This window comes from Pelophylax lessonae, assembly GCF_965119305.1.
Source record: "Pelophylax lessonae genome assembly, chromosome: 7".
Taxonomy (NCBI): Eukaryota; Metazoa; Chordata; class Amphibia; order Anura; family Ranidae; genus Pelophylax; species Pelophylax lessonae.
The window spans coordinates 209,385,825-209,396,953 of NC_138774.1; the positions used below are offsets into that span (position 1 = coordinate 209,385,825).

Below are 11,129 nucleotides of genomic sequence, written 5' to 3' on the forward strand. Positions count from 1 at the left end.
GTATAGAGCAGTGTCAATTTTGTTCTAACTGTTTTCTAAGAATGTGTGTCACCCTTCTCCAGGAACCATGGAGAATCATCTGATTATCCACCAGTTGAGGTGTAACGGTGTGCTGGAGGGTATCAGAATCTGCAGAAAAGGCTTCCCCAGCAGAATCCTTTATGGTGACTTTAAACAACGGTTAGTTGTAATTTTGCTTTTGTTTTTCCTTTTATCCTCCAGTTGCTAACTCTTTCAGCATTTCCACGAACTGATAAAAACTAACATTTGAAATGTGTTTGGCTGACTTCAGATACAAAGTCCTGAATGCTAGCGCAATTCCAGAAGGACAATTCATTGACAGCAAAAAGGCTTCTGAAAAACTTCTTGGCTCAATTGATGTTGACCACACTCAGTACAAGTTTGGACATACTAAGGTATAAAATAGCTTTTTCTAGGTCAGTGCAAAAACACTGTGGGTTTTAAAGGTGGTTTAGTTAAGTTTTATTTCTCCCACAGGTGTTCTTCAAAGCTGGTCTTCTGGGTACCCTAGAAGAAATGAGAGATGATAGATTGGCCCAGCTGATCACTCGCACTCAAGCTCTTTGCAGAGGCTTCTTGATGAGAGTAGAATTTAAGAAGATGATAGAAAGAAGGTATTTATGACATTGCACTGTATTACACCTGGCCTCTGCTCCAGGAATGAAACCACACAATACTTTTCGTAAAAACCTTATAATAGAACACTTTATTTTGATATTATACAAAATAAAGATAAGCTGATTGACTTGTATTCACATAACAATCACTATTATGCATTCTTTAAAATAGGGATGCAATCTTTGTCATCCAGTACAATGTCAGATCGTTTATGAATGTAAAGCACTGGCCATGGATGAAATTGTACTTTAAGATTAAGCCTCTTCTGAAGAGTGCTGAGACAGAGAAGGAGATGGCGAACATGAAAGAAGAATTTGAAAAGACCAAGGATGCACTTACTAAATCAGAAGCAAAGAGGAAAGAATTAGAAGAGAAGATGGTTTTCCTTCTGCAGGAGAAGAATGACCTCCAACTTCAAGTGCAGTCGGTAAGATGCTTTAAAAAACACATACATGCAATTGTTATAAAACTTTATTTTGAAATTAACCACATTACTTCTTTTTCATGTAGGTTACTTACATTACTTACATTACATTCTTTGCATGTAGGAAGGTGAGAGCCTAAATGATGCAGAGGAAAGGTGTGATGGTCTTATTAAGAACAAGATTCAACTGGAGGCCAAACTCAAAGAGCTCAACGAAAGGCTTGAAGATGAAGAGGAAAGCAATGCAGAGCTTACAGCCAAGAAGAGGAAATTGGAAGATGAATGCTCTGAACTCAAGAAGGACATTGATGACTTAGAGCTGACATTGGCTAAAGTTGAGAAAGAGAAACATGCAACAGAAAACAAGGTTGGACACATTATAATAGCCATGTAAATGCCATGTTTCTAATCAGCATAGCAGAAGTTGTGTATCATTCTTCCACTTTTCATAGGTTAAAAACCTTACTGAAGAACTTTCAGCCCTGGATGAGAGCATCTCTAAGCTCACCAAGGAGAAGAAAGCTCTTCAAGAGGCTCATCAACAAACTCTTGATGATCTGCAGGCAGAGGAGGATAAAGTTAGCTCGCTCACTAAAGCTAAAACTAAGCTTGAACAGCAAGTGGATGATGTGAGCACTTTTAGTTTAATGTGTGTCTAATTTTTACACAATAACTGACATGGTGACACATTCATAAAATATCTTTTACCCAATCAGCTGGAAGGTTCTTTGGAACAAGAGAAGAAGCTTCGTCTCGACCTTGAGAGAGCCAAGAGGAAGCTTGAAGGTGATTTGAAACTGTCTCAGGAAACCCTCATGGATCTGGAAAATGAAAAACAACAAACTGAAGAAAAGCTCAAGAAGTTAGTAAGATTAAAAATGTTTAGAAACATTTGTGTATTGAAACAAAATCTCTAAAAACCATTAATTTTGCCAACATAGGAAGGACTTTGAAATAAGCCAGCTACAAGGAAGGATTGAAGATGAGCAATCCCTGGGATCTCAGCTGCAAAAAAAGATCAAGGAGCTACAGGTAAGATTACAGAGCTAAAATGCAGCCATATTTGTTCTGATGCTTAGTAAGTAAAGCTGTATATAATAATGGAATGTCCCTTTAAAAGGCCCGTATTGAAGAACTTGAGGAAGAGATAGAAGCTGAGCGTGCTGCTCGTGCCAAGGTTGAGAAACAGAGAGCTGACTTGTCCAGAGAACTTGAGGAGATCAGCGAGAGGCTTGAAGAAGCTGGTGGCGCCACTTCTGTTCAGATTGAACTGAACAAGAAACGTGAGGCTGAGTTCCAGAAATTGAGACGTGATCTGGAAGAGTCCACACTTCAGCATGAAGCTACCGCTGCAGCCCTGCGCAAAAAGCATGCTGACAGTGTGGCTGAACTTGGAGAACAGATTGACAATCTCCAGAGGGTTAAGCAGAAGCTGGAGAAGGAGAAGAGTGAGCTGAAAATGGAAATTGATGACCTTGCCAGTAACTTGGAAAATGTCTCCAAAACAAAAGTAAGGCAAACCTCCATAATAAATGGAATATGTTGTAGTGTAATATTTATACAAGAGTAGTATTAACCTCTAAAACAAAAATGTTATATATTGCATTTTACTAATCCTTAAATGTGGTGATCTGGCCAGTAACATACATCCTGTCTTAGGGTGTCTCTGCCTGGATGGAAGAGCAAAGGAGACATACTTGGACTGCAACATTGACAATTTGGGGAGAGGGTAGTGTTAGGTGCAAATGGAATTGACTAACAAATTAAAGCTGAACTCTTGTTAGCACATTTTAGGCAGTTATAGCAACAGCTTGTTTTGCTTTTAGGATAAAGGTTTTACATAAATGAATAAAGGCTGACCATTATAAACACTCCTGTCAGTGTTAAATGGTTTGTCCCAATACTCTAACTTATAAAATCCGCAAGAGTGGTAAGCTCTATGCAATCAATAGCGCTTGCTCTGAAAGATGTATTAAAACCATCAACCCACCCAAATTATGCAAATAAACTGTATGACAATTAAATCATGCATGAGAAAATAAATAAAATATAAATGCTGGTGCAACAAAAGAAATATGTGTGACCCCTAAAACCCAGTGCACACAAACTTTAATTAATGTCCAGTGACAACAGTCTCCACAGTAATCCTCCGTATTCGTCAAGAGGAACAGCATAGTCTTCCTAACGTAGTGAATCGATGCATCCGAAAAGAGAATCCTACTGGCAAGGAGGGTCACACCCTGCGTGGATTGTGAGTGTAAAAATCCCCACTCACCAGATGATGTTGATCCTCCTTACCATATGGCAAGAGGATCCGGGAAAGCTTTGATGGTCTTTGTGACCAGGATGTAGTCCCAGCCAGTCTTCCACTTCACCTTCCTCACGGTAATAAAAAAACTCCAAGATGAATGCAGAGAGAGGAAACAAAAATGGAAAGCAAACCCCTCACAGCATAAAAAATGTATGGTAGCCTTTATTTAAAGCCCTTGAGTATAGGCTAAGCATAAAAAGGTAAAGAACACTCCCGCGCGGACTCCCACACTGTACAATGGTAGCAATGTAAGCCGGACCCGCCAAGTAATGCCACCTACAACCAAGCACATCGCAAAGTGAGTCCCAGGCTGACATGTTTCATCATCAGCGTGATGTCTTTAGAAGCTTTGAACGTCACATTGATTATGAAACGCGTCAAGCTGGGACACGTTGCGTCGCGCTTGTTTTTGATGGGTCCGGCTTACATTGCTCCCATTGTAAAGTGTGGCAGTCCGCACGGGAGAGTTTTTTTATTAAGTTTTTATGCTTAGCCCATACTCAGAGGCTTTAAATAAAGGCTACCATACATTTTTTTATGCTATGAGGAGTTTGCTTTCTGTTTTTGTTTCCTCTCTCCTGCATTCATCTTGGAATTCTTTATAACTGTGAGGAAGGTGAACTGGAAGACTGGCTGGAGATCACAACCTGGTCACGGAGACCATTAAAGCTTTCCCAGATCCTCTTGTCATATGGTAAGGATGATCAACATTATCTGGTGAGTGGGGATTTTTACACTCACTACCCACGCAGGGTGTCACCTTTCTTGACAGTAGCATTCACTTTTGGGATGAATCGATTCACTATGGCAGGAAGACTATGCTGTTCCTCTTGATGAATACGGAGGATTACTGTGGGGACTGTTGTCACTGGACATTAATTTAACTTTGAGTGCACTGGGTTTTAGGGGGGCCACACATATTTCTTTTGTTGCACCAGCATTTATATTTTATTTATTTTTCTCACGCATGATTTAATTGTCATACTATTTATTTGCATAATTTGGGTGGGTTGATGGATTTTTTACATCTTTCAGAGAGCAAGAGCTGTTGATTGCATAGAGCATACCACTCTTGCGGATTTTATAATATAGCCTGACCACCAGGTTTGCAACAGCAGCTGCTAGTTTTCATTCATTCACTATTATATTTGATTGTTAGTTGGTGCGAGTGGGTTCACAGTATTTGCACTATTTTTCAATACTCTAATTGCCACTTTTTCTTAACAGCCTGGTCTGTTAAAGTTAAAAAATAGAGAAAATCACATGAAAATAAAGAACAAAATCCTAAAAAAAAGAAACAAAGGCAGCCAACACAAAAAAGAATTGGTAAGCTGCAATATAATATTTTATTGTTCTTAAATTGATATTGTTATATTTGCTTTTGCAGGCCAACCTTGAGAAAGTGAACCGTGTTTTTGAGGATCAGCTCAGTGAACTCAAGACTAAAGATGATGAGCACATTCGTGTTATCAACGATCTGACTACACAAAGAGCCCGCTTCCAGACCGAGAGTGGTAAATTTTTTAATCAATGTCAATAATTGTTAACAACTTTCAGTACATGTTATACAATAAAAATAGCAATATACTTTATTATAGGTGGTACACTATATGTATAACAAAGTAATATTGCTTTGGCAGTTTTTAGTAATAAATTAAAAAACATTCCTTCATATCATTTGTTCTAATTAAATATTTTCTCATATTAGGTGAATTTTCTCGACAATTAGAGGAGAAAGAAGCTCTGATTTCTCAGCTGACCAGAGGAAAACAGAGCTTTACTCAGCAGGTTGAGGAACTTAAGAGGCAGCTTGAAGAGGAAAGCAAGGTACACGAAAGAGAGAGAAAAAAAGCATATTCTTCTATTTGCATAGGCATGATTCAAATTGACCCTGAAATTCCCTAATCTTCTCTAAAGCAGGTCCCAGCATTTTTTTTTTTTTGCTTTTGCCTTGTTCCTGTAGTGAGAAAAACCTCTTATTAACCTTCAAGATTGGGTGTCTTTTTTCTCTGTAACTCTGGAGTTATTCCCCAGGCTGGTGGTTCTAGTCCTGATGCTTTAAAGCCACCTAAAGTCAGGGGGACTAACAATTATTAGGCAGGATAGGATTGAAGGCTGTTTTCTTGCACCTGTTATTGTAAATATCACAAATGGTAGGTAAACTGCTGCCAATATTCCTCAAAAAATAAAGTAGCTGGTAGGCCTTCTTCACAATGCAACCTATGTCAGTGCTCTATGTAAGGATTTCCAAAGTGTGCACCCCCACAAATTTACAACATGAAACCATCTCAACAGCTAAACCCCCAATTTGGAAAGGAGGTGCTGAGCTTCCTAAAATTCTCTTCTCATTTGTCTTCTATACATTTATGGAGAGATTGTTTGCTCTATACCATGGGTGTCAAACCTTTTGGCTTCTCTGGGCCATATTGAGTGTAGAGAAATTTTCTCGGGCCACATATAAAATGTATACTATAGTTAAGGTATATAAGTAATAAAATGCCACTGCGCCCTCCCGTGCTGCGCCCCCCCCCCCCCCCCAGCACTAATTTAACACAACTAGTGGATGATCACCTTCCGAGGTAGCCTTTGTGGCCATGCCCCCGACTCGACTTCCTTCCTCCCCAGCAAAAAAAATAAATTGTTAGGGGGCAGTGGGCCGCATTGCCTACGGCTTCAGGCCGCAGGTTGGACATGCCTTCTCTATACCAAACCTCCAGTTTTTCAACTTCCTACCTATACATGAAGCTCACCAGTGCTGTGTTATCTGCAAACCATGTTTTAGTATTCATACAGATAAAAAACATGATGGAAATGTTCTTGCATTCCAGAGATGCAAACTTTAACATAATTATAGGGTAGACATTTTTTAAACTGATAACTTAGTGTTTTAGTTAACTTTTGCTGCTCATTATTGTTTACAGGCCAAGAACGCCCTTGCTCATGCCCTTCAATCATCCCGCCATGACTGTGACTTGCTCCGTGAGCAATTTGAAGAGGAACAGGAGGCAAAAGCTGAGTTTCAGAGGTCTCTCTCAAAGGCAAATGGTGAAGTTGCCCAATGGAGAACCAAGTATGAGACTGATGCCATCCAGCGCACAGAAGAACTGGAAGAGGCCAAGTATGAACTGGAAGAGGCCAATAATCTAGTCTAAAATGGAGAGGTGTGCGCAATACCTAACACCCTTTTTGATTATTTAAATACAGAAAGAAGCTTGCCCAACGTCTCCAGGAAGCCGAGGAACAAGTTGAGGCAGTGAACTCCAAATGTGGCTCCCTAGAAAAGACCAAACAGAGGCTTCAGGCTGAAGTTGAGGATCTGATGATCGATGTAGAGAGAGCAAACAGTGCAGCTGCAGCTCTAGATAAGAAACAGAGGAACTTTGACAAGGTAATGTCAGGGTACATACAGAGTATCAAAAGCTGATTTTTTGCTAGTAAGAAAATAAAACTGTACATTGAACCATCATCAACAGATTTACAAAAAATATTTTCTGATTTTTTTCAGGTACTTGTTGAATGGAAACAGAAGTATGAAGAAGGCCAGGCTGAGCTAGAGTCGGTTCAGAAGGAAGCTAGGGGACTAAGCACAGAAATCTTTAAGATGAAGAATGCTTATGAGGAGTCTTTAGAACATGTTGAAACCCTAAAACGTGAAAACAAGAATTTGCAGCGTAAGAATTAAATTAACCTTATGCATATGAATTGCATCACCTAGTGCAATACATGAGATTACATATCAGTTACATCATACTGTTGAATTTGATTTCAGAGGAGATTTCAGATCTCACTGAACAGATTGGGGAATCATCTAAATCAATTAATGAGCTTGAGAAGTCCAGGAAGCAAGTGGAGCAGGAAAAGAGCGATCTACAATCTGCTTTGGAAGAAGCTGAGGTACTACAACATGTTAAACTTCAAAAAATACAGTCTTTTTGTTAACATTTTTCAAACTTCTAATGTTATTGGTTATTTGACAGGGATCTCTGGAGCATGAGGAAGCCAAAATCCTCCGCATCCAACTTGAGCTGAATCAGGTGAAATCTGAGGTGGACAGGAAGATTGCAGAGAAAGATGAGGAGATCGAGCAACTGAAGAGAAACAGCCAGAGAGTAATTGACACCATGCAGAGCACACTGGATTCTGAAATTAGAAGCAGGAATGATGCTCTGAGATTGAAGAAAAAGATGGAAGGAGACTTGAATGAGCTGGAGATCCAGCTAAACCATGCAAACCGCCAATCTGCTGAGGCTCTGAAACAACTCAGGAATGTGCAAGGTCAACTCAAGGTACTTGCTTCCTCTTGAAATGAAATATATCCGTTTACGAAAAAGGTTATTTTTCTCTATCTGGAACCTATACTGGTTAAATGTTAAACTCTATTGCAATGGTTTTAATTCCATCATTCACTTTAATAGTACTATTTACTGTTTGTCTGTCTTAAAGGATGTCCAGCTTCATCTTGATGATTCCTTGAGGAGCCAGGAAGACCTGAAAGAACAGGTGGCTGTAGTGGAGCGCAGGAATAACCTTCAACAGGCAGAAATTGAGGAAATTAGGGCTGCACTGGAACAGACAGAGAGATCTCGCAAGTTGGCTGAGCAAGAACTCCTGGATGCAAGTGAACGTGTTCAGCTTTTGCACACCCAGGTAAAAGGATAATGTTAGAAAAAGAGACAGGTAAAATATAAAATGGTCTGAAAGGAAAAAGGTCTATAATGTGCTGTCTTGTTTGCAGAACACAAGCCTCATCAACACCAAAAAGAAGTTAGAAAATGACATGAGCCAGCTTCAGAATGAAGTTGAGGAAGCTATCCAAGAAGCCAGAAATGCTGAGGAAAAAGCCAAGAAGGCCATCACTGATGTATGTATTCAACTTTCTTTCCATACAAATACTTTATCTAAGAAAGGAAATCTGATTTCAAAGTTTCATCTTCCACTCAAAGGCTGCATTGATGGCAGAGGAGCTGAAGAAGGAGCAGGACACCAGTGCCCACTTGGAAAGAATGAAGAAGAACCTTGAACAGTCAGTAAAGGACCTGCAGCATCGATTGGATGAAGCAGAACAGCTGGCAATGAAGGGTGGCAAGAAACAGCTCCAGAAACTGGAGGCTAGGGTAAGCAATTTATTATAGCAGATTTCTTTCTTAACTGTACTCCAAGAGTGATAGCAAATCACATAGAATTTGTTCCTTTAGGTGCGTGAATTGGAGAACGAGTTGGAAAATGAGCAGAAACGTGGAACAGAGGCAATTAAGGGTGTCCGCAAATACGAGAGGAGAGTGAAAGAACTGACCTATCAGGTAACTTAATGTTGATTTATTTAATCTTTTGGCAAGAATTACAATAAACTAAATCTTAAAGAATTATAAATGTTATAAACTATAAAATCAATTATTTAATTTCTAGACTGAGGAGGATAGGAAGAATGTCGTAAGACTCCAGGATCTGGTAGACAAACTACAGTTGAAAGTAAAAGCCTACAAGAGACAGGCTGAGGAATCTGTAAGTCGGGGATAAAATCTCATTCATTTTCTATGTATATTAAAACCAGTCTCATACATGGAATTCCTGGCTAACAATTGGTCTATTTCCTTCTCCAGGAGGAACAAGCCAATGCCCACCTGTCCCGCTTCAGAAAGGTCCAGCATGAATTGGAAGAAGCTGAGGAGAGAGCTGACATTGCAGAGTCCCAAGTCAACAAACTCAGAGCAAAGAGCCGTGACATTGGTGGAAAGGTACAGACAAGTGCTACTAAATGTTCACTAATATAGCTTTAAGGTGGATAGTATACTGTAGAAATAACAATTTTTAAACCTGTTATGATTTTCAAAATCTAAATTTATAATCAGAAAAAAACTCTAGTTCCATATTACATAAAGTGATTTACTTTGCCAGAGCATATTGTAAAACCTGTTGTTTCTTTTACAGAAACCTGAGAGCGAAGAGTAAATAACTCTCTCACAATACCTACCAGAGGAGGAAGAAATTTGCAGAATGTGAATTTCTGCTTTCTCTAAAACTTGTTTCCTATATGTGTACAAATAAATCATTTTTAATCTTGTAACCATGGTGTTTGATCTAGAATTTGTTCATTTTTCTTTGGTGCACTAGAGTAGCGGTTGTCAACTGATATTGAGGCCACACATAATTCTCAGTGTATGTAATGCTAAGGAGGTCTGCCATAGACTGCAGGCATACTTAAAGAGATACTGGTCTTAGACTGCATAAATACAATAAGGAATGATGGGCAGAGACTGCAGACACACAACAGATAATGATGGTTACATGACTCTACACCAGTGGACATCATACGGTTTTGGTTGTAGCCTGGAGACATACTGCAAAAGACAGAGACTGGCAGAGTTCACTGATATTGCTCCTTTACAAATCAATAACTGCATTCCAAGGGCATCATATCATATACCAAAAGGCCGCATAGGGACCTCAGGCCACAGGTTGGACTTCATAGGTAGCCAGTGATGGGACAGGATCATCCACTGCCAATGGCAAAGACACCAATCTTGTGCAGTAATTGTCAGTGTAAATGCTCTTGATTGTCTTCTGCAGCTGCCACCACGCTTGTCTCAGCCTCCCATCACAGCTTTGGATTTGCCAGTTGGGTTTCATGTGGAATCAGAAGTATATAGTGATGTTGTAGAATAGGGCCTTGCAAGTAATTGTAAAAGATTTGGAGCACCCCTGGAGAATCCAGGGAGAACAATGTAACGACACCCCAGGTATGAAAGGGGTTACAGTCGTTTAGGACATTCCATTCCCAAACACAATGGCAGCTACCGGACACTCAGCCGAACAAGAAACCCATACGAATAATCCACCCCACCCCCCCCCAAGTACGAGACGAGGCTCTGTATTGAGGGTCAATCAGGAATCAGACTGTTTATTGAAAAGGAATACACGCTTTATATACACGTTAGAAGTAATGCAGTCACTACATGAACAATGACCCAAATCCAGTCCCCAACATCACACAATGGTTACATAACGAGTCCCCAACACACATTACTCTGAGTGTCAATACATCCCTTAGCAGACAACAGGTGAGTTCATTAACACACTTAACAATAGGTGAATGGAAAGCCACCTCAGACAAGATTATCACAATTTACTTATTCAGAACATCATTAAGCAATAGACAGTGGGTCTCCACATTAAACTTGCTGGAATGCCCATATTAGGAGTTGTACTTCCTGGTCATAGACCTCACAATGTACACGGGATAAAATCTTCATATTTCAAGAGAGACATCATTCCTGAATATCACTGTCCCATTTGGAGTAATCCAAACCATATTCTTAGTGCCCCCCCAGTTTCTTGGTCACCCTGCGCCTAAAGTGACTCCCGTCACAAACAATATTGCAGTTCACGTAGAACTCTGCAGGGAGCAGTGAGTGTGGTTACACTGTGCTAATTGAAGGGGCTTAAAGGGGCACAGTGAAGTCCAACCTTCCATTACATATGCTTTTTTGCACACAGACTTTAGACATAGAGTTAAAACTTTTTTTGAGCCTACCTTAAAGAACCAAACATAAAATAGTTTAGGGGTATATAACAAGCAGCAACTGCTGAGACAACACTTTGGTTAAAAATATGTAAAAAAAGTAGCATAAATAGTGCAGGTGTCAGGAGTATATTATGTACAGTCCAGGGTACAGAACGCATAACTCAGGAATGTGTAATGTACACTCCAATGTACAGCACTTTAGGAGTTCCTCAGCCATTAGTATCTAACATACA

At 39.8% G+C, this 11,129-nt stretch overlaps 1 protein-coding gene across 1 annotated transcript in view; it reads left to right on the forward strand.

Annotated features, from left to right (window-relative positions):
• The window catches only part of LOC309560581 (myosin-4-like), a gene marked incomplete at both ends in the record, with an annotated part of 17,799 nt that extends 7,762 nt beyond the window's left edge, over nt 1–10,037 (forward strand). The window contains 23 exons of the mRNA XM_082264205.1: nt 63–180; nt 293–416; nt 499–635; nt 811–1,066; nt 1,188–1,430; nt 1,516–1,692; nt 1,780–1,925; nt 2,005–2,095; nt 2,184–2,573; nt 4,762–4,888; nt 5,083–5,201; nt 6,296–6,492; nt 6,579–6,762; nt 6,880–7,045; nt 7,144–7,268; nt 7,352–7,660; nt 7,818–8,021; nt 8,110–8,235; nt 8,318–8,488; nt 8,570–8,674; nt 8,781–8,876; nt 8,975–9,109; nt 9,942–10,037. Of these exons, the coding sequence (XP_082120331.1) occupies nt 63–180; nt 293–416; nt 499–635; nt 811–1,066; nt 1,188–1,430; nt 1,516–1,692; nt 1,780–1,925; nt 2,005–2,095; nt 2,184–2,573; nt 4,762–4,888; nt 5,083–5,201; nt 6,296–6,492; nt 6,579–6,762; nt 6,880–7,045; nt 7,144–7,268; nt 7,352–7,660; nt 7,818–8,021; nt 8,110–8,235; nt 8,318–8,488; nt 8,570–8,674; nt 8,781–8,876; nt 8,975–9,109; nt 9,942–10,037 (3,842 nt within the window). The remainder of the gene's footprint in view (nt 1–62; nt 181–292; nt 417–498; nt 636–810; nt 1,067–1,187; nt 1,431–1,515; nt 1,693–1,779; nt 1,926–2,004; nt 2,096–2,183; nt 2,574–4,761; nt 4,889–5,082; nt 5,202–6,295; nt 6,493–6,578; nt 6,763–6,879; nt 7,046–7,143; nt 7,269–7,351; nt 7,661–7,817; nt 8,022–8,109; nt 8,236–8,317; nt 8,489–8,569; nt 8,675–8,780; nt 8,877–8,974; nt 9,110–9,941) is intronic.
• Nucleotides 10,038–11,129: the final 1,092 nt, after the last annotated feature.